At 34.7% G+C, this 23,711-nt stretch overlaps 1 protein-coding gene across 4 annotated transcripts in view; it reads right to left on the reverse strand.

Annotated features, from left to right (window-relative positions):
* lrp4 (low density lipoprotein receptor-related protein 4) overlaps nucleotides 1–23,711 on the reverse strand; it is a 98,327-nt gene that overhangs the window by 23,659 nt on the left and 50,957 nt on the right. For 3 of the 4 annotated variants that reach the window (XM_058782235.1, XM_058782234.1, XM_058782236.1), the window contains exons 4-18: nucleotides 22,156–22,269; nucleotides 20,041–20,157; nucleotides 18,620–18,748; nucleotides 16,848–16,967; nucleotides 16,645–16,770; nucleotides 15,568–15,693; nucleotides 15,302–15,436; nucleotides 14,056–14,181; nucleotides 13,734–13,964; nucleotides 9,501–9,657; nucleotides 6,824–7,041; nucleotides 3,424–3,600; nucleotides 2,591–2,716; nucleotides 1,384–1,592; nucleotides 42–123 (exon numbers count right to left, since the gene is read on the reverse strand). In XM_058782235.1, the coding sequence (XP_058638218.1) occupies nucleotides 42–123; nucleotides 1,384–1,592; nucleotides 2,591–2,716; nucleotides 3,424–3,600; nucleotides 6,824–7,041; nucleotides 9,501–9,657; nucleotides 13,734–13,964; nucleotides 14,056–14,181; nucleotides 15,302–15,436; nucleotides 15,568–15,693; nucleotides 16,645–16,770; nucleotides 16,848–16,967; nucleotides 18,620–18,748; nucleotides 20,041–20,157; nucleotides 22,156–22,269 (2,193 nt within the window). Of the gene's footprint in view, nucleotides 1–41; nucleotides 124–1,383; nucleotides 1,593–2,590; nucleotides 2,717–3,423; nucleotides 3,601–6,823; nucleotides 7,042–9,500; nucleotides 9,658–13,733; nucleotides 13,965–14,055; nucleotides 14,182–15,301; nucleotides 15,437–15,567; nucleotides 15,694–16,644; nucleotides 16,771–16,843; nucleotides 16,968–18,619; nucleotides 18,749–20,040; nucleotides 20,158–22,155; nucleotides 22,270–23,711 lie in introns of those variants that run through there. The other variant, XM_058782237.1, reaches the window with a different exon arrangement.

Below are 23,711 nucleotides of genomic sequence, written 5' to 3' on the forward strand. Positions count from 1 at the left end.
GATGCTAGGATCTGAAAGATGAATTAATAACAGAACAGTACCTGCATCAGTCCAGTACAGTTTGTGTGTAAGCCAATCGATAGCTAGACCTGCAGGGCTTTCCAAACTGGTGTCCACCACAACCTGCAACCAACATGAATATCATCTGTCATATTACATGACAGTACATTACAACCACCTACTACATAAGGGAGGATTTGTTTGTTGTTGCTAGTTTGTTCTCCAGGGGTCAGTATTTTACACAATTCTCCCTATAATATACAAGAATATTAATAATTCATACACTAGACACCCAACAGCAGTGTCATGAAAAGACCTAAATCAAAGGCAAGAACAACAGATTAACTAAAAGGACAATTAAAAATAAAGCATTAGTACTTACACACATAATTTGTTTGATTTTTCATTTATTATATACATTTGCTCCCTAATTATTCCATTCCGTTCCATTTTATATTTTATTTATGTATGTATTTTTTTATTAAGAAGACTACATAAATAATCTCATACGTCTCTAATGCTCACCACAGCTGCACTTATTTAATTAAAAATAAAAGTACAAACTGTAATATTGGGAAATATTAAAATCAAACATAACTTTTTATTTGAATACATTTTAAAATGTAATTTATTCCTGTGTATTTTCAGCATCATTACTCCAGTCTTCAGTGTCACATGATCCTTCAGAAATAATTATAATATGCTTATGTGATGCTCAAGAAACATTTCTGATTAATTATCAATGTTGAAATCAGTTGTGCTGCCCAATATTTTTGTGGAAACCGTGATACACTACCATTCAAAGGTTTGGGCCAAGTGTGATAAAAATAGAAAGAAATTAATACTTTTATTCAGAACGGATGTATGATCAAAAGTGACAGTAAAGATTTATACTGTTGCAAAAATATATATTTCAAACAAATGCTGTTTTTTGAACTTTCTATTAAATCAAAGAAAATTTTGTTTCAGTATCTATGAAAATATTAAGCAGTAATAAATGTTTTGAACATTGACAAATGTTTCTTGAGCAGCAAATCAGCATAATAGAATGATTCCTGAAGGATCATGTGACACTGAAGACTGGAGTAATGATGCTGAAAATTCAGTTTTGAGCACAGGAATAAATTACATTTTACAATATATTCACATAGAAACCATATTTAAAATTATAATATTTCCACAAAAAATTTCCCTCTGTATTTTTGATCAAATAAATGCAGCCTTGGCAAGTATAAGATACTTCTTTCATAAACAGTACAAAATATTAAAGATTTAAAACTTAAATAAATTGTTTTACTTTTTCTTTTTTTTTTGACACTGCCCAACAGTGTCAATCTGATCTTAAAACCTGCTCTTTGTGTCTCAGGCTAAGTTCCTGCTAACCTCCTGTTTGCTTCCATCCCATTTCGCTCGGTTGATGGAATCAGTGGTGACGTCAGTCCAGTATATATAACGCTCACTAGAGTCCCAGTCCAGGGCCACTGCGTTTCGAATATCAGCCAGTGGAATGACGTCGTCCAGCTTGTCTTCAGTGTCAAAGCTGATTCGACGGATGTCCGTCCTTCGGGCAAAAAGCAGGAACTTGTCAAGACCTGATCAAAGACCAAAGGTCTCCTGTCAGTTCTTCAGATTTAAAAAGTTTATCAGTACATACATGTCACAAAATCAGAAATTTGTTCAATATGAAAAGAAAAATGACATTTAGCTTTGATTTGTTAAATAACATATTGTTTAGTTTGTGGCTGTATTATTCATTTTTTAAACAAAGACCGTTAGTTAGGGATCAGCTGCAATTGACACGGACTTATTATTGATTATGAACAAATATCATAATTCGTCTTACGATGTTAAGGGTGTATATGACACTGTAAAAAATAAAATAAAATAAAAAAAAAATAAATTAAAAAGGAACTACACATTTTCCACTTTACAAACCTTTTGAGTCTCAAATGCAATTTTCTTGAAGCTACAGCACATAAAACAACATTTTAGACCAACAGAATAAATGTTGTCCCGATTAGTCGAACACCAAAAAATTTCTTGTTTAACAATATTGCTGAAATGTTAAGGGTTTGTGGTTTCCCAGCATGCATTACAAATTAATCAATTTGCTGAACAAGAAATTTGTTATCTTGGCAAATTTATTGGTTGAATGAGGCATTTTGCATTTACTGAACTAAGAAATTCAAATTGAAAAAACAGTGTTACTTATTAAGACAATAGTTTCTAATTATAAAGACGACTTAATCTGAATGCATCATGTTACCCTGCCTGAATATTAAATTTTTCTCAACCTTTTTTAATACGGTTTACTCTAAAGGTACTAACATGCACTTTTACAGATAAATAAGGTTCATCTTTAAGGGTAAAACAAGCTGTTGTATCCATAAAAGCAAAATTTTTTCTGTCAGTTACCCAGAACACGAGTGGATCCTCGTGGTACCGACACAAATACGCACACAATCACTTTCTGGAAGTTTGTATCACACTTCTCATGTTACTGTACCCTTAAGGTGACGGGATACTGTTGTAGCACGAAAGGAGGATAAATATAAATCATGGATAAATAACTAAAACGAGCAGTACTCACTCTGGGCACAGTTATAGTGATCCACCTTTTTAAAGCCTGTAGGACACGCACAGGTGTAGGTCTTATTGCTTGGAAGACACAGGTGACTGCAGCCTCCATTATTGCTTCCACAGCGGTTTCTCCCACCTTAACATAACAAGAGAGAAAAAAAAATATAATAATGCTTTTAAAACTACCATAATTGACTCAACCTAGGGTCAGTGGAGAAACATGATTGTGGCAACATTGCAGCAAAAATTATGTTGCTGCTTGCACATTTCGCAATACTTTCAAAGTGAAATGTCCAGTGGTTGGCGCTAAAAGCATGTTCCGTTTTATCAGAAACAGATTAACGTGGACCTGGCAACGTTTTATCACGTTAGTTGTTGTTGTTGTTGTTATGAAATGTCCAAGGTTAGTACTTTATCGTGTTTGAAAATAACGTACAATCTACACTAAACCTTACATGAAACCTAACTGGATAATTTCCGGATAGTTAGAATTGTTTCCAAATGCGCCACATCTCAAGTGTTGTACCAGGTGCACTATCAAGCAAGTTTACTACTTCAGGAAAGCCAAATATGGAGCTGGATTTATGGTGCAAACATCAAAATGTATTAGTTTACACATCATGCACTATGGTAAAAGTGTTTTTGAGGTCACAACATAGTATTGTGCAAGGAACTGTGTGAAAGCAAGCCTTCATTAATCAATAATCTGCCCCTGTAATCATAATTTGTGTGAAAAGGAATGAACGTTTTTTTTTTTCTAGGTTGCATTTGGTTAAATTTGATTTGCGTTTGTAAACATTGTATACTATACTACGAGTAATAGGGACTTTATGGTTAGTTGACCTGCAGGTTGTCTCTGTGGGTGTAGGGTGTGGATGTCCATGGGAAAGTGCAGCTTGTTTCGGATGACCTCTTGGTTCTTGCCAGTAAACTTGTTTGCACTGTTGATACTCTTAGTGTGCCAGTCGGTCCAGTAAAGACTGTCTTCAAACACGGTGATGGCAAAAGGATGTGGAAGACCTGGCAAAGGGAAAAGTTCACAGACATATTTAGCCTCTATACTCTAAAACGCAGATTTTTATCATGTAAAACAATGATTAACAACAGCAGTCCAAAGCCCAAGCAGCAAAAGTCTGAAGACATAACCGTGTTACATAAAGGTGACTGACTTCCAATATTTTGTTCCAGCTCAGAGCCAATGACAATATCAACTACAGAAAACGTAACGATTCTTCCCATGAATTACAGAGTTGTAGAATTGGTCTTGTTGATTTATTATCCTCCCGTTGAAGAGTGAAAATGGTGCTTTGTTACGTTTGGTCAAATGACTTTTGGGTTCTCCACAACACTGAATATGTAAAAACATTACAGGTTTTATTGACCGTCAAGTCTACATATTTTAGTTGAGGTCAAATGTGACCCAGAGGTAAATAGTTTTTTTTTTGTATTTATATGAATTCTTGACTCTGATTCGCTGTTCTAAGGTGTTTATTAATTAGAATTATAAATCAGATCGTTCCAGTCCTTGATGATGATGCATTCTAAGCTGTTGTAAAATACTCCATAAACACAGCTGTGACCTCATTAAATGTGCCAAGCATGTGTCTGTGTCTAATGACAACCATCATTAATACTTAAGCAGCTAAACTTCTGCAGTAATGTCAAATTAAAAGTTTTACTTTGGAGTGCATTTTAAATCATGTTTAATATTCTTTTGGCGTGCTTTAAAGAACACTATTTTTAATGTTGACTACCATACTAAAGCACATGCAAAATACTTGATCATAATTGTAACTGTAGTAGTGTGTTATTCATTATTACATTTTAAGATATCTTTTAATGTATCTTTTAAACTGCAAATACATCAATACAAATGTGTAATTATAAATATATTTAAATGCATGAAATACCAGTTTCAGTAGGAAATTTCAGTTTACCTTAAATGCTTGTCAGCATATTCAGCAGTACTTTAACCATATTTCAAAAGACTGTAACTATGAAATTACATATAAAGACATACATGTACTTAAGTCCTACTTAAGGAGGTCAAAAAAGCACTCTAAAGTCTAATTGCATGTAATATACATTTAAATTATAATACATTTAACTAATTAACATGCAAGTGCCTGAAAACATCACATTCCTTTCACACATTATTTCCATAAAAAGTACCCTTTTTGAAAGTTCGCTGAAGTGTGCTTCTTTTTCACAAAGCTCTATTGGGATTTTAGGATAAAATTATACAAGAAAACTTCAAATTTGTATATAAAGCAGACTGCAGAGGTAAACTACTTTCAAACCACTAATTAGCTACTTTCCATCCTTCAGGGATTAGAAACCCTTTCCCTCCGAGTAACAGTCAATCTGAGGTGGGGGAGGGTGAGTTCACTGCACATTTATGATTTTCTCAAATCTGGTTAAGGCATGTTCCTAACAACCCCAATGAAATCTCTCAAAAATCAGCTAAGCAAGCAATTAATTTACCAAAAGCCATAAACAAAAGGCACTTACTATAACCTCCTATTAAAAAAAAAAAAATCTTAAACAATATTTATCTTCTTTCGGCATTGCTTTTCTGATCTACACTCTTAAAAATAAAGGCTCTTTATTGGTACAGATGGTTCCAAAAAGAACCTTTAACATCAATGGAATCTTTCCATTCCACAAAAGGTTCTTCATGGTGGAAAAAGATTCTTTAGAATTTGAAATGTCTTCACAGAAAGAAAGAATGGTGAACTGTTCACTGAAAGGTTCCAAAAGGGTTCTTCCCTCATAGCAACAAAGGTCCTTTATTGGCACTGATGGTTCCGTGAACAACCTTTAACATCCATGGAATCTTTCCATTCCATAAAAGGTTCTTTAAAGTGAATGAAGTTTCTTTACATTTTTAAAATGTTCTAAGAACTAATAAAAATGGTTCTTTTAAGAACTTTTACTGAAAGGTTCTTTGGGAAACCAAAAATGGTTCTTCTATGGCCTTGTTGCATGACCCCTTTTTTGGAACCTTCATTTTTAAGAGTGCATTAAACCTTTCTATTCCACAAAAGGTTTAAAAATTATTTTAGAATTTTTAAATGTTCTTCCCATTACCAAAAATGGATCTTTAAAAAACTGATCACAGAAAGGTTCTAAAGGTTTAAAAAAAAAAAAAAAAAAAAAAATGGAAAACCCCTTTTACAACCCTCATTTTAAGAGAGCAGCTCGTGTTTTACTCTGGCTTATACTTTAAACCTGGCGCTCTGCCAGACTATAGGTGTGTAACGCACCCCGCCTGTATCTCCCGCCTTTTCTGCACCTTTCACCCTTCCCCAGGTGTACACACACAGCGTGGGGTGGTTTTGTGATCTTATCTTTGTTGAGAAGCAAGGCTAGGTTGTAGTTAGAAGGCTTGTTTGCCTTTTTCTTCTCTTTTTTATCTTTTGTTCCCAGCTCAGCTGCCATCTGCCGTCCCCCTCCTTGCTGGTACCTTTCTCTTGTCATCTCAATCATCGTTCACTTTTGATCTTGTTTTTCCAGACAACATATCTTTTCTCCGTGTGTGTGCACCCTGATTTTTTATAATGCTGGTGCCTCCCTCCCTAGTAAATCTGTCATTGACCACTGTAAGCAAATCTGCGGTGGATTTTTTTTAGAGCTCGGTTTTCAGGTCTAAATATTCCCGCACCTTTCCCAGGTGCACAGGTATTTTGTTCCTGCAAACCCCGAGGCTTAGGCTTCCTTTTTAGTGTGCCATATAGAGAGACCCCTGGTTGCACTCCATCACACATCAGACAGAAAGCTGAATTTATCTATCAGACTCCTTATCCCATATGAGCAGAAGATTAAAATACTACAGAATACTAGAGGGGGAAAAAAATCAGACCAACCTAATCTACCTTTGCAAATCTGTGCAGCTGTTGAAAAACTGAATTGATAATAGAATTAATGTGCAAAAAAGTTTGTCCATAAAATGTTGAATTTAGATGTTGTAATCCCTGTTTCCTGAAATAATCACTACAAAATGTGCTAGTTTACTTGCATTTTAAAAGTTTGATTTTAATCAGATTTCTTGAATTAAATTTGCTGATTTGCTTTACACACACACACAACATATTCACATAGAAAACAGCTATTTTAAATAAACTAATACCATTTTACAATATTATCGTATTTTCGATCAAATAAGTGCAGCCCTAGCGAGCATAAGAGACTTCTGTCAGGTGAAAAAGCAATTAATAGATACATTTTTTTTTTTTTTTTTTACCTTGGCTGATGACAGCCTTTCTGTTCTTCCCATCCAGGTCAGCTCTTTCAATGACGTGGTGTTTGGCGTCCACCCAGTACATACGGTGACTGGCGTAGTCAATGGTAAGTCCATTGGGCCAGAAGAGGTGCGTATCCGCAATTATTTTGCGATTAGAGCCGTCCATGTTGGCATATTCAATGCATGGCATATTTCCCCAGTCGGTCCAGTAAATCTTCCTAAAGACAGAGCATAAGTACCGTAATTAGAAATCCTGATCCCACTTTATATTAGGTGGCCTTAACTACTATGTACTTACATTTAAATGAATCATTTGGTACAATGCACTTATTGTGTACATACATGTTTTTAAATTGTACTTATATATTTAAAAATACCTATATGTAATTACATCTGTAATTAATTTTTGTACTTACATTTATAATTACACTGTTGAACCATCCCTTACACCTTAACCCACCCTTAAACCTACCCATACCACCAAACCTGTCCCTAACCTTACCCATATCACACCTCAAAGCAGCAAAAGTGTTTTGCAATACAGTATGAACACAATAAGTGCATTGTACTTATTTGGTGTAAGTACATAGTAGTTAAGGCCACCTAATATAAAGTGTGACCGAAATCCTGTTTTATAATGTTATGCGGTCAGGATACAACAAAGCAAACAATTAATGTTCTTTTTGATGCCAACATAACATTGGATACACATCTTTCTCACATCTTTGACAGGAATTATTGTCCTCAGGATTTTACCAGTCTTCCTTTAAGTTGTGTTTTTTTAAAGTGTTTTTAAAGAACAACGCCATACATTTTATCCATCAGTAAAATGGATAGGGCTTTTTTCCAAGGCGTATTATTTCTCACATACAGCAAGATCTGCATGCATCTGTGTGTAAGAATCAGTGGACACACAGCCGGTCGAAAACAAGGGCTAAATCTCGTTGGAGAGGGAATTCCAGCCAGATTTAATAAACCCCTTTGTCCTCTATGACAAAGAGCCACGACGAGCATCGGCTGCAACTCAAGCCTTGTGACAATCCCTGGATGAAATTTTCCCAGCCTTTGTGATTAGAAGAAAATTGAGTTATGAAGTTTAGCCAGAAGTCACCAGAATGGTTTCATGCTCTGCTTACCATTGCTTATTACAGAACAACAACTGGTCACAAGAGGGGGTTTTCCCCATGCAAAAGAACCAAGAGGTTCCAGTGATAATTTTCAGTGCTTAAAATAATAAATGTACAGAATTTGCATGCACATAAAATAAAGGGGTCCAAAAATGAAATTGAAAATGAGGTACACTTTAGAGTACTTTTTAAAAGTACTTATGGAAATCGCATACTTTAAAAATGATACTGAATGTAATGCTTTTTGCCACTTATCTGCATGCTAACTGCAATTAAATTAAAACGTATTATAGTTTTAATTTATATTAAATGCAGTTAGCTGAATTAAAGAGTGATTTTTGGACCCACTTAAGTAGGACTTAAGTACATCAAAATATGTGATTTCATAAGTACTTCTATTTGTCTTTGAAATATGGTTAAAGTACTGCTGAATGTACTGACAAGCATTTATGATAAAATGCCATGCGTTTAAATGTGTTTCTAACTAGACATTTGTAATTATGAAGTTGCACTTTAGCACATTTAAAATATTCTAAATGTAATACTGAATGGCACACTACAGCTGAAATGATAATCAAGTGCTTTACATGTGCTTTAGTATGTCATTTAAAATAAGTGTACTTCTTTAAAGCACAACAAAGATTAAGTTATTTAAAACCTACTTTAAAGTAGAACTTTTAATGTGGCATTATTACAAAGGTCACTTTTTAAAAGTGTACTTGTGTGTTAAGAAAGTGTCTTTAAGTCACTTAAGTGGTCTTTTATTCATATGAAATTATCTTCAAGCACAGTTTATAAAAATATACGGTAACACTTTATTTTAAGGTGTTCTTGTTACACATCCCAGGTGAAAAACAAGTGTACTTCCATAATGTACTTAAAGTGCTCTATTTTCGCGCACTAATTTTGTACTTAATATACTAAAAATGATTCTTTAGTACTTCTTAAGATAAACTTAAGATCATCTAAGTGTACTCAACTGTGCTATTTTGAAAAACCATGGATATGAACTAAAATGTGCTTTTAACATACTATCTTTGTATTTAAAAAATGTATTTAGTTACCACTTGTAGTACACTTGAGTGTACTAGTGTATGAAAGATGGGTTCAAGTGTGCTACAAGTACATTATGGAAGTACACTTGTTTTTCACCTGGGATGTTACATGTACTTACTGTTATAATATCAATAAATTATGCACAATTACATGCAAGTAACACTAATCCTAATCCTATAGTAAGTACGTAGTTGCTTAGTAACAGTACTTAAATGTATAATTACACTGTAACAAAGACACCTTAAAAAAAGTGTAACCAAACATACTTTTAATATTTAAAGTACACTATAAGTGCACATTCAATAAAATAAACTTATTTTTCTCAAGGGGTACTATGAAAATACTGTAGCTCTTAGAACGCAAGACTTCCTACCCAGTCCAAAATAAGTATTGAGTATTTATTGTGCAAAGCTTGTGCTGAATATCCTTCTGAAAAACAGCATTATTTGCAAGTTATAGTATAATTTAAGTAAATCAACAGTCAGAATATTTACCCTTCCATGGGGTGCAGAGCGATGGCACGGGGTTTCTCCATCCTCTGCCATAAAAGCACTTTACGCTGTGTGCCATCCAGATTAGCCACTTCAATACGAGACGTTCCTGAGTCAGTCCAGTAGAGCTTATTATGAATCCAGTCTATGGCCAGACCACCTAAGAATAATAATATGGGCAAAAAACTATTATTGCTGCTTTAAAACAAACTATTATTGCTACACGTTATGTATTATTTATTCCTTGTTTCCTTGCCAAAGCATGAAAATAACTTTTTGCATACTTTATCTATCATTCAGTGAAAAGTCACTCTGTAATATATGAAGAGTTAATTTGCAAAAACCGATTACTCCATTTTTAACAATTCTCAAAAATCATGGATTTTCATTGTGTTTACCAATTAATCTCAAATCAAACTGCATTTGGGTTATTTTGATTAAGTTCAAAAATAACTAAAAAAATACAGCTAACTAACACAAAAACATGATAACATAATAGAAAAAATTATTTTTAAAAATTAAAGAAAAATAGTTCAAAACTTCATGTTTTAGAGATGTTATATATATATATATATATATATATATATCTCTGCTTCAAATAAATTATCTGCCCGCCACCCACCCGCACCTATATTTTTCTCTGATTTAGATAACCGACCCAACCCCCGATCATCACATTACAATGATTCTAATTAGACTAATTCTTAGGTTTGCACGATGATGTGATGAATGGATGGTTCATTTTAACAGCAGGTTCAGTGATGTGAGAGCTGATCTGCGCAGCTCTCATATGCCGTAATTTTTGCTTATAAAGGTAAGAGTAATACATCATTCGGAACTGTAAAGGGTCTACTGTTATTTGTGTGCATTCACTATCAATAAATCGTTGTGCTTTTATTAAAATAAATAGGAAAACAGATGCACTTGCAGTCTTGAATAGGAGCGCTTCACAATGATGAACCGAAACTCAACGAATTGAGTCACAAATATGATAAATATATCTATAGAAAGCTTTAAATTACTACTTTAAAACGAAATAATTCAAGTCGAAAACAAAAACTCGTTCATTATGTAATCCGTAAAGATGCATTTCTCTCTAAAGGCAAGTCCAATGAGGAGATGGCGAGTCATTTTTCATCACAGTCTAAAATATAAAAATAAGGAAAAGCCTAGAACAGGCCCGATTATATATTTTTTCTTCTCATTTTTATGTTACTCTGCTCTGAATTCCTTAGAATTTCCTTAAAATTTAAAGGATTTTCTGCAACGCAATTTTGTCTGATATGTGAATTATTTATTAGCCTATTTTTAATCCATGCAGAAAAACATCTTTAAAATTACTTTATTGCATTCCAGATGATTTTAAATAACTTTTCACTATAAATTTTACGGGTAGCTTGAATGTAAAACATTGTCATGAATTCGTTGTATTCCCATTTGTAAAATAGGCTACAAATTAATTGTTGTATTACCCGATCTCATGAAAGTGCGTGTAGCACGATTTTCTCTTTCTATTTGACGCAATGTTTATAAGCAGAAATTGACTTTGGCATGCAAAAGACTGATACATTCATTATTAATGGCATGGCTGGTTCAGTCGACAGAAATACGGGACAAACGGGCCTATAATTAACTGCTGAAATGTTTGTGCGCTCTATGGCTGTATTAGATCAAAAGGGTGCTTCTACTAAATACTGAGCAAAGGGTCTGAATACTTAGGACCATGTGATATTTCAGTTTTTCTTTTTTAATAAATCTGAAAAAATGTCAACAATTCTGTGTTTTTCTGTCAATATGGGGTGCTGTGTGAACATTGAGGAAAAAAATGAACAAATGATTTTAGCAAATGGCTGCAATATAACAAAGAGTGAAAATGTAAAGGGGTCTGAATACTTTCCGTACCCACTGTATACACGTGTGTGTGTGTGTGTGTGTGTGTGTGTGTGTGTGTGTGTGTGTGTGTGTGTGTGTGTGTGTGTGTGTGTGTGTGTGTGTGTGTGTGTGTGTGTGTGTGTGTGTGTGTGTGTGTGTGTGTGTATGTGTATATATATATATATATATATATATATATATATATATATATATATATATATATATATATATATATATATATATATATATATATATATATATATGTATATGTATACACATACATATACATACATATACACACACACACATATATACTAAATCTGTGTTAAATCACAAACACACTATTTATTTATACATTTTAATTAATTTACTTTTTACACAGTGTATTAGGGTTGCATGTTTATGACAAAAACATCATTTTTCATTATTTCATTTGACATTTTAGTTTTGTCTGAGTTTTTATAAAAGTCTTGTTTTGTGTTGGGAAATTGCATGCCATTTTCTTTATCTAAGCTACAAAAGCATTAAAAATGAACAAAGAACTGTTCCTGGATGACTTTTATTGCTCTTTTATACGTCTGTAAATTAAAACCTAAACTGTCAAACTCAATGATTAAAGGGGTGGTTTACTGCGATTTCACTTTTTTCATTTTAAATAGTGTGTAATGTTGCTGTTGGTGCATGAACAGTATCTGCAAGTTGCTGCGCTGAAAGTTCAACATAAGCGGAGATATCGTCTTTTAAAAATCAGGAAGTTTAATGCCTACAAAAACGACTCATACGGGACTACAACGAGATACTTCCCGGGTTGCATACGTAACAAACCCATACATTTGCATCAACCCCTCCCTCCGGAACATGCCAAAGAGGGGGCAAGGCCATGTTCTGCGGCTTTGTCGAAGAGGAAGAGTTATAGTGGAGAGTTGTAGCCATGCCGTCGAAACGGTGTTATTTTCACCCAGCTGTCAGGTCTTCTGTGTTCGGGCTTCCTACGGACGCTGTAGTTCGTCAACAATGGTTAAAATTTATGTTTGATTATGTTCCTGACAATTACAATCCTAATTTAGCTCTCTGTGCTGCGTTGTGTCCATGACAAACGCGTACAAACATTTTGGACCCGAATTTGTAATTATGTACTAATTTTGTAAATGTATTTTCCATGTATACTTTATGACGTAATTTTTCGATTTGATAAAGACCGTAAACACAAGCCAACGCTGTTTGGTTATAGTAGCCAGTTAGTTCGATGCTATTTTGTGTGTATAAGACAAACGTGTACAAACTTCAAAAAATTATATGTAATCACAACAGCAAACTTCCATTCAGAGGAAGTTCTGCTTGACTCTCTTCATTACCGCTTTCTGGGTCTGATTCTGGCTCAAACTGATACGGCAATATTGACACCATTATTTACATTTGACTGGAGCACGTGCAACTGTCGCCCGTGAAGGTAATGGGCGTGAAGTTTTCGGACAATGTGCAGTACGCAGTTAAGCCAATCACAACACACCGGCCCAACTAACCAATCTGAGCCCATCGCCTGTTTCTGAGGGAGTGGTTTCATAGAATCAGGAAGTCAACCAGTCGTTCAAATGACAGAGAGAAAGCGGCTCACAATAATAAAATGAAAAATAAGGCGTTTTTTAACAAACGAAACACGAAGACATGTAATATTGCACCCCATAAACACAATCAAGCAAAGAAAAACAGCAGTAAACCACCCCTTTAAAGGCATAGCTCACTCAAAAATGAAAAAGCTGCCATAATTTGCTTTTTCGAAACCTGTATGAATCTTTTTCTTCTGCTTAAAACAAATGAAGACAGCTGCTGGTAGACATTGACTTCCATAGTATGGAAAAAAAATACTATGGAAGTCAATAGGAACTAGCAACTGTTTGACAAACATTCTTCAAAATAACTCCACTTGTTTTCAGCAGAAGAAAGAAATTCATATAGGTTTTGAACAACCTGAGGGTGAATAAATGACAGATTTTTCATTTTCGGGTGAACTATCCCTTTAACTAAGCAGCATAAACAACAAAACTGTTATTAAAACTTTGAACAAATTCTACTTAAAGCGACCAACAATGATCCTGGAACGCTTCCATTATCTATCAGTGAAATTGTCACTAACTACTTTAGACTATTTTTCGTGTAGCTGCAGTTTAGTACAAGTCTGCACTCCTGTTATAACCAATGCAGCTGTGTGCACTCTCTTATTTACACCGTGTCTATGCCTTGTTGACTATAAGTGCCTTTCAATTTTTGTTGAATCTGTTTTTTTTTTATTCAGCTAATAGGGAAAACAAGGAAGAGTCATAAATCAGTGAATACGAGGAACATACAGTAAAAACAACTGCGTACCTGGACTCTCAAGTCCCGTGGACACAACCTCCTCCACATTACTACCGTTCAGACTGGCTCTCATGATACGGTCCAGTGTCACATCTGACCAGAACACCAGCTCTTCGCTATGATGAAAGTCCAACGCAATGGCATTTTCCAGATTATTCAGTAATAATGTGTATTCTGAGCGGTGCGGCAGAACCTGACGGATATCAATCCGATTCGCAAACAACAAAACTGGTTCTGGACCTGCAAATAGAAAACATTTTGTATTAAATTAGGTCATCCTGGTTCAAAAATCACCAATGAACCAGCTTTCACAGTAGATATTCAGCCTCACCCAAAGCTTTGCAGCTGCGTTTGTCGGGTCGAAGCTCGTAACCTTGCACACACCAGCAGTGAAATCCTCCTTCTATGTTGGTACAGCCTTGACTACAATAACCTTCATCTGCACACTCATCAACATCTGCGTTCAGACCACAAACGCAGGAAAGTTTTAGAGAGATTAAATACAATCACATAAAAACATTTATTAGTCAGTTTAACCTTTAACAATTTAGAACTTGCAAAATTATCTAATAACACTATGGTGAACAATGTAGAAAAGCCAGAGACATCCCTGGATTTCTACACTTAAATGATCCAAATGGATAAGTTTCAATAAAAGCAACCACTTAAGTGATGCTGTACAGTAATATTCCTAAAATTAAAACTGTCACACTTCATACACTCATATTTTTTTGTTGCTTGTGCATAAATATACAGTACTGTGCAAATGTTTTACAAGTTAGATTTCTCAAAAAGTTAAGTCAGTTATTTATACCCTTGTGAAAAAGAAATGAATTTAATTGTATTGAGCGCTCTTGTAGTGTACTTCAAAACTTAAGTGCATTTTTTTTTTAAAACTGCAGATATAACATATTTACAAAATAAAAGGCATTACATGACTGTTTCTTTACACACTTAAGTACACTTTTAAAGTGTACATGTTAAATCATTGTTTAAAAAATATTTTGTGCGCTTATTTTAACATAACATACTAACGCACATGTAAAGTACTTGTTTATAATTTAAACTGCAGTGTTTTGTTTGATATTAAATTTAAGGTTAATATATTTTAAAATGTACTAAAAATGCAATTTCATCATTACAAATGTGAAATTACAAATATATTTAGATACATGACATTGAAGTTTCAATAGAAATTGCATTAACGTATATTTTAGTTTATCATAAATGCTTGTTAGTACATTCAGCAGTAGCTACTTTAACCATATTTTAAGGACAATAGAAGTAACTGTAAGGATTTACTTAAGTCCTACTTAAGTGGGCCAAAAAAAGCATTTGTAATATATAATATATTTTCAGATTTTAACTGACAATTAAAGTGCTTGATCATAAAATAAAATAAAAAATAAAGATAACACACTATTTTAGATAATGCACCTATTTTCCCATAAGAAAATTAATAATAACACTGTTCAATCCTGTTCAAAAGTTTACGTCCACTTGGTTCTTAACTTTCTTTTCTGCCGTCTTCTCATTTATTAACTGTCCTTTGTTTTTCCCCTTCTCTATGGCCTCACCTCTGCATGTCTTCCCGTCCTGTGTTAATGTGTAGCCGGTGTGACAAGTGCATTGCACCAGACCTCGAGACATCTGGCATTTCTGTGAGCAGCCTCCATTGTTAACATTACAGTTTTCTTCACTTGACTTGGAGCCTATAAACACACACAGGCAATGTTAACAAAGAAAAGAGGAGGGAATCAGTTCATCACAGAGGAACTACCACTACTAATCTTTTGTGATATTTCACAGGTACTGCATGTAATAGTGCATTTTGTAGACTCACGACAGTCCTGGTGCGGATGCTCATCAGTCCCGTCTTCACAGTCCTTGACATCATTACAAACCTTGCGCTGGCCAATACAGCGGCCATTTCCACACAGGAACTGATCCGAAGCACATGGAGGAGTTTCTATGAAGGGGAACGTAAAAAAGAAACACAATAAGATAATAAAAAGGCAAATAAAATGTAAATAACCGTTTTACATAGAAAATATGAACTTGTTTTCTACACATTATCAAAACGTCCATGCAGACATTTCAGAAACCATAACTATGCACAGTATGTGTGAAGGTTTAATCCTTAAAACATAAATTTTAACCTATTTTTACAAAATGTGTAATCTTTATAACTTTTGTTGTCCCAAAGCACAGCATGTAGGTGCAATCATTTCTAGATCTTATAAATAATTTTAAAAATCATTTTATTCGATCTATACCAAGTCACTTTTGGGAAGATTTTTGGAGAAATGTAGCATTGCATCACTTGCTCACCAGTGGATGCTCTGCAGTGAATGGGTGCCGTCAGAATGAAAGTCCAAACAGCTGATAAAAACATCACAATAATCCACACCACTCCAGTCCATCAGTTAATGTATTGTGAAGTGAAAAGAAAATCTCATAAAAATCCACCCACATATTTGTTTAGAATTGTGATTTGGACTGTTTTTTGCTTGTAAGCGGTGCTTGATATGTGAATGTTTCTTTCGTTGTTCGGACCAGACTACTTTTTCACTGGAGGAAGAGTTATGGATTATGGATTTATATTTTAGCTGGTAAGTGACAGCTTGAAGCTTAAAACAACTTTGATGGACTTCAAAGTTTTGATGGACTTGTTTCGGCTTCACTAGACATTAACTGATGGACTGGAGTGGTGTGGATTATTGTTATGTTTTTATCAGCTGTTTGGACTCTCATTCTGACGGCACCCATTTCTGACGGCAATGCTACATTTCTCCAAATCTGATGAAGAAACAAACTCATCTACATCTTGGATGGCCTGAGGGTGAGTACAAGTTTTCATTTTTGGGTTAACTATTCCTTTAATAGTTAAAAATTGTAAATTGGCTTTTATATTCCTTACCCGTCTTTTCACAGCCTTCTTCATCACTGTTGTCAGAGCAGTCATCCTCCCCATCACAGCGCCATGACAACCGCACACATCGACCAGACATACAGCGAAACTGATCAGCCATGCACATCGACGTACCTGACATGAGAAAGAGGCGTGTGACAGATGTGAAATCCACTCGCACACACAAATACTACAATAAAACAGCTACTCACTGCAGTTCTTTTCATCTGATTGGTCGTCACAGTCGTATTCTCCGTCACACCTCCAGCCTGCATTTATACACATGCCACTGCTGCACATGAACTCTGCAGAACGGCAGGGCTGGTGGGAGGCTGTGTTCACACACAAACACACACCAAATCAGACATACAAACACACACTAATGAAACTCATCTGTATTAGAAAATCTTCTTGAATAACCCTCGTGAAAAGTCGTGTACTTTAGCATACTTTTAAAAAGAGCACTTATGGAAATAAACTGTATTTTATAAAAATACACTTAAGTGTGAAATGTTTGACACTAAATTACATCTTAATTTCAATTAAATGCAAATGTATTATAGTTTAAATCTACAATAAATATAATTAGATTAATTTTAGAGTGCTTTTTGAACCATTAAAGCAGGACTTAAGCTTATTTATACTTATTTGTATATGTAATTGCACAAAGTACACATTTGCAATGAAGTTGCAATTTAATACATTGAAAATATTTTAAATTTATATGTAATATTGAACAACACACTACTGGTAAAATTACAAATCAAATACTTTACAGTATTTTAAAAATCCAACATTTAAATTTTTTTTTACAAAATTCACAGATTTACAGTAAAGAGAACAGTTTATGCTAAAATATTTTAAATGAAACCGCTTGAGTCAAATAAGTGCACTTGTAGTGTACATCAAATATTAAATGTATAATTTTTTTTAGAAACTGTACTTGCAGATAATATTAATGAAATAAAAGGCCACTTTTTAAGTGTACTTAAAGACGGACACTTTCATTCCTAACACACTTAAGGACACTTAAAAGGGTACTTTGTACTAATGTCAAAGTAAATTATTTACTTTAAAGTACATTATAAATCATTGTTTTAATAATCTTGTCATGCTTTAAAGTACACTTATTTTGATATGTTGACTAACATAGTAAAACACATGTAAAGTACTTAATTATAATTTTAACTGTAGCGTTTTTGATATTACTTTTACCCCCAGTTTCACAGACCAGGCTTAAGCCTAGTCCCAGACTAAAATGTATGTCTGAACTGTTTCAACTAAAAGAAACTTGCACTGACTGATCTAAAAACATGTCAGCGCCTTTGTTGTGTCTCAAGATGACCAGTAATGTTTTTTGTATGGCATGTTTATAAAAAAATTACTTAAATTTCCTAATTGAACTACGACCTAATCCTGGCTTAGTCTAAACCCTGTCTGTGAAACCAGGCCTTAAAAATCATATATTTCATTTCAAAATTTCAACAAAAATGACATTAAAGTATAGTTTAGCTCAGGGGTGTCAAACTCAGTTCCTGGAGGGCCGGAGCCCTGCAGAGTTTAGTTCCAACCCTGCTCCAACTCACATACCATGTAGTTTTCAATTGAGCCTGAAGGACTTGATTAGCTGGATCAGGTGTGTTTAATTAGGGTTGGAGCTAAACTCTGCAGGGCTGTGGCCCTCCAGGAATTGAGTTAGACACCCCTGGTTTAGCTTATCATAAGTGCTTGAATTATGAAATTACACAAAGATGTACTTAAAACCTACTTAAGTGGCTCAAAAACACTAAACTTAGTTGGTAATATAAATTGAAACTATAATACATTTTGATTTAATTATAATAGAAATAACATACTTTATAAGTATGCTAAAGTGTGCTGTTTTTACAAGGAAAGGTGAGAATTAATTCTAATTCTAAGCAGAGAAAGAAAAGAGGCATTTCGAAAAATTAGAAGAGAGTGAGACAGAGCGAATGTTCCTTACAACAGTCCGACTCATCAGACCAGTCCCCGCAGTCGTCATCTCCATCACAGTGGTAGATGTCCAGAATGCAGCGGCCATATGCACACTGAAACTCCTCAACACTGCATGTGGCTGTCATCACGTCAGATGCTGGAGAGAGAAATTATGTAATGTGATTTACACTCCCACACACATGCACCCTCAAACAGTCTAACAAATCACTCTCAACAGCTATTTGCAATAAATAACACAAACAAAAACAAATATAACAGAAATAAACAGTCACAAACAGCAATCACTGGGATCCAAGCAAATGAAAAAAATGGAGACATTGACCACAATAATCCCTGTGCATATAGATGTTGTTCAAAGGTGGCGAATTTCTTGTGATCACAGTACATCCGGAGATCCTTTATTAAACCAAACTCTGGTAAACTGTTTTCCACTGCAATGTAGCAGTCTATGGTTTTGTGAAATATTTTTGCATTCGTGTCTGAACATATTTTGGCAGGCCAAAATTGTAGATTGCCATCTACAAAATAAGCTGACAAATAAATATAAATATAAATATTTTATTTATTTATTTTTGACTTTTTCTGTCAAGCAGCTCTTTACACTATACATGCACAGCTTTGGATGGACTAGAATGAGCAGAAATGATTCTGAAAACTTCAGAAAAATAACTGAAATTTGAATACAACATACATTTTCTCTTTAACTTCACCAATACGACAATTTGCATGACTTTATTTCCATGTGTAGCGGTCAATGTTCGGCCCAAATTTTATGTTCCCACCATGTATGCTTTGTTCTGTAGATTCTGTTTACAGGCAAGCAATGGATGGATGCATAGACGGATAAATGGAGACGTGGATGCATGATTAATGGATGCAAGGATGGAGGCATGGAAAGATGCATGGATGATAGAAGGAAACATGGATACATGATCAATGGATGCAAAGATGAATGATGCAAGGATATGTGAATGAATGAGTGAATGAATGAGTGAATGAATGAGTTAATGAATGAGTTAATGAATGAGTTAATGACGCATTTATATAGCACTTTGTGTATTGCTGTACACCCAAAGCACTTTACAATCACGTGGAGGGGGTCTCTCCTCAACCACCACCAGGTGCATGATGGATGCATAATGGATGGGTGCTTGGATGGATGGATGGATGCATCAGTGGAGGGATGGATGTTAAATGGATGGATGCTTGGATGGATTGATGGATGGATGATGGCTGCATAGACGGATAGATTGAAACATGGATGCATGATTAATGGATGCGAGGATGGATGAATGCATGACGCATTGATGGATGGATGCATGATACATGATGCATGATGGATGCATGATGGATGGATGATGGATGCATGGATAGAAGCAGGGATGTTCATCTGACAAATAGGTGCACTCAAACTCAAAATCAACTTACGGCAATTCTCTTCATCAGTTCCATCTTTGCAGTCGGTGTCTCCATCACAGTACCAGTGTTCTGCGATGCAGCTTCCATCTGAACAGCGGAACTCTTTATCAGAACACTTCCTCTTATCTGGACACACATACACACACAAAAAGGCATTGAGATTCTTGCAGTGCGAAAAAATATATTCATTTTATTGACCGGGGTTGGAATGAAGGTTGTTTGGCAGAAATTAAAAATGAACAAATAAATCCCAATTCCAAAAAAATAAATAAATTGCAGGTGCAGACCTTGAAGAACTGATTAGATAACCTTGTTTTGTAAACTTCTGAATATTTGAATAAACTGATGGCTAGAAAGCATAAGGTCTGCACAGCTGTCATTACTGCAAGTGCAGGAATCTTTAATAAACGATTTGAAAATACTGCATTTAATTCAAATCAAAATAGGTATTTGTAACATGATAAAATGTACTTTAATAAATATTATTTAATCTTGGTAAGCGCCAGTTTCTTCCATAAACACAAATATCCCATAATGATTCAAAACTTTTTGAACTGTAGTGTATAAGACATCATGTCTGTTCTTGACTAGGGCATCAAACGACACCCTCTGCATTCATGATTGCATTTCACTTATTTAGTTAGAACTGCAAGATACAACTGTAAGCATGCCTGTAATGTTTTCAGACACTTAATTGGATGTTAACTGCAATTGAATGAAAATGTATTATAGATTAAACGCATATTAAATGTAATTAACTGAACTTTAAAGTGATTCTTGGCTCATTTAAGTAGGGCTTAAGTACAACTTCATATGCAATTTCATAATTACTTCTGCTGTCTTTGAAATATGGTAAAAGTAATGCTGAATGTACTGACAAACATTTATGGTAAAATATAATGATGATGTTGCAACTTAATACATTTAAAATATCTTAACTTTAAATATAATATTGAATAATCAAGTACTTCATAATGAAGTACTTTACATATGCATTATTTTAGTCAACATCAACTTAAGTGTACTTTAAAGCAAGACTAAAGATTATTAAAACTTCTTTTAAACTTCTTTATATTAGGTGGCCTTAACTACTATGCACTTACATTTAAATTAATAATTTGGTACAATGCACTTATTGTGTACATACATGTTCTTACATTGTACTTATATTTTTAAAAATACCTATATGTAGTTACATCTGTAATTAATTTCTGTAATTACATTTATAATTACACTGTTGACCCATCCCTTACACATTAACCTACCCTTAAACCTACCCATACCACCAAACCTGTCCCTAACCTTACCCATATCACACCTCAATAGCAGCAGAAGTGTTTTGCAATACAATATGAACACAATAAGTACATTGTACTTATGTTGGATGTAAGATGTACATAGTAGTTAAGGCCACCTAATATAAAGTGTAACCAAAACTTTTAATTTTAATTTTTTTTTTACCTATACTTTAAAAATGTTGAAGTTCACTACAATTGTACATTTAATAAAATTAAAGCAACTTTTTTTTTTTCACAAAGGGATTCAGGACACATTATTGGTTGTTTTACATCCAAGGGTGTGTGTCAAACTTTTTGCAGTGGTTTGTGTGTCTGTTCTGTTCTCATCTTTCTGTTTTGCTCTATACTGCTGCTCCCTGCTCTGGCAGGTACGTAACTAAGACCAGATGATCCTAATTACAATCAAGGACGACCTGTTTGATGTGATTGGTTAGAGCGCGACACCTAACTATTATTTATATTTATTTTTTTATATTTTGTGTATGTGTGTGTGTGTGTGTGTGTGTGTGTGTGTGTGCGACAAATGAGGACATAAATTTGTATAATGACAAGGGTGTGACAGGTATTACAAGGAGAAGGTGACTTTTCAGGACATTACTCCATGTCCCCACTTTTCAAAACGCTTATAAATCACACAGAATGGAGTGTATTAAAAAATCTGAAATAGCACAAAGTTTCCTGTAAGGGGTAGGGGTTAGGTGTAGGGTTGGTGTAGGGCAATAGCACATACAGTTTGTACAGTATAAAAACCATTACGCCTATGGGATGTCCCCACTTTTCACAAAAACAAACATGCGTGTTCGTGTGTGTGTAAAAATGTTCTCACCGCACTGCTCATCACTGTTATCTCCACAGTCATTGTCTCCATCACAGTACCACAGGCTCCGGATACAGTATCCATTTTGACAATGAAACTCATCCTCCTCGCATTCTCGTGGAGCTAAAAAAAAAAAAAAAAAAAGTGTCATAAATGGGTTAACAGATTAAACATATGAACTGTTTTCATCAAAGATGTAGATGACTATCTTCAACATCACAATAATCCACAAGTAATCCACACAACTCCAGTGCATCAATTAACATCTTGTTAAAGTTGAGAAAAGCTCAGTGAAGAGAAAAGCTATGTTTCCAATAAATGAAACCATCATTAAGACGTTTATAACTTCAAACCATTGTTTTTGACTAAAATGTGAGTCTATAAATCCATAATATTTAGTGAAATGAATAGTGAAAAAGTAATCTCATCTGAATCTGGAGATAAATATGCATAAATCAAGCACCGTTTGCAAGCCAAAATGGTTCAAAACAGCTCTAATCAAATATGTGGGTGGCTTTTGATGTGAGAGACAATGGACTTTTTCACTGGGAGGAAGCATTATTATTGATTATGGACTTGTATTTTGGCCAGAAGTGACAGGTTACGGATAAAATATCCTAAAGATAGATTTGTTTCTTATAAACACGCAGCTTTTGTCTTCTCAAGATGTTAACTGATGGACTGGAGTGGTGTGGATTACTTGTGGATTATTGTTATGTTTTTATCAGTGTTTGGACTCTCATTCTGACGGCACCCATTCACTGCAGAGGATCCACTCCTGAGCAAGTGATGCAATGCTACATTTCTCCAAATCTGATGAAGAAACAAACTCATCTACATCTTGGATGGCCAGAGGGTAAGTACATTCAGCAATTTTTCATTTTTTGGGTGGACTATTCCTTAAAGGTTTGAGAGTTCAAGAATATATTATCTATACATTAACCTTGTGCTCCTCACCAGCAGTGCTACAGAAAGTGCTAGCAACACACTGCAGCGACACAATCCAGTGTACTGGTGGCGCTCAAAGCATTTTATTGACACCGGTATGGGACTCCAGAACAGCAGCATTAAATGTGATGCTGCTTGTATTTACACCACCCGCCGCGCCAGACAGACAGACACACACACACACCGGTGTATTTCTGCACCGCTGCTCTTTTACCCGCCATATGCACAAAACATTTCTCCAACTGCAAAGCACACTGGAAAAGCAAACACCGAATGAAATCCCTCACGCTTTTTCTGATACCTCTGTTTTGATGGTTCCTTTGTAGGAAAATGCATATGGTTAAATAAAAACGGAATATGAAAATCTCTCACTTGCACAAAAATGCTAAAAAATGAATCAAAATACACAGCCGTTGGGCTATTTTTATTGCATGCCACTAATTCACAGAGGAAGTGTAAATTATCACAATACACTATTGATATATGAACTGATAATATAAACCAAAAGAACAGACAAAAGCTGAAAAAGAGAGATGATGAATGCAAGAGATGAGGCAGTGTGGTGGAAAGGAATGAAAAATTCATGGAAAGCTTATGGCAGACAGACCCCCCATCAA

Source organism: Onychostoma macrolepis, chromosome 07 (assembly GCF_012432095.1).
Source record: "Onychostoma macrolepis isolate SWU-2019 chromosome 07, ASM1243209v1, whole genome shotgun sequence".
Taxonomy (NCBI): domain Eukaryota; kingdom Metazoa; phylum Chordata; class Actinopteri; order Cypriniformes; family Cyprinidae; genus Onychostoma; species Onychostoma macrolepis.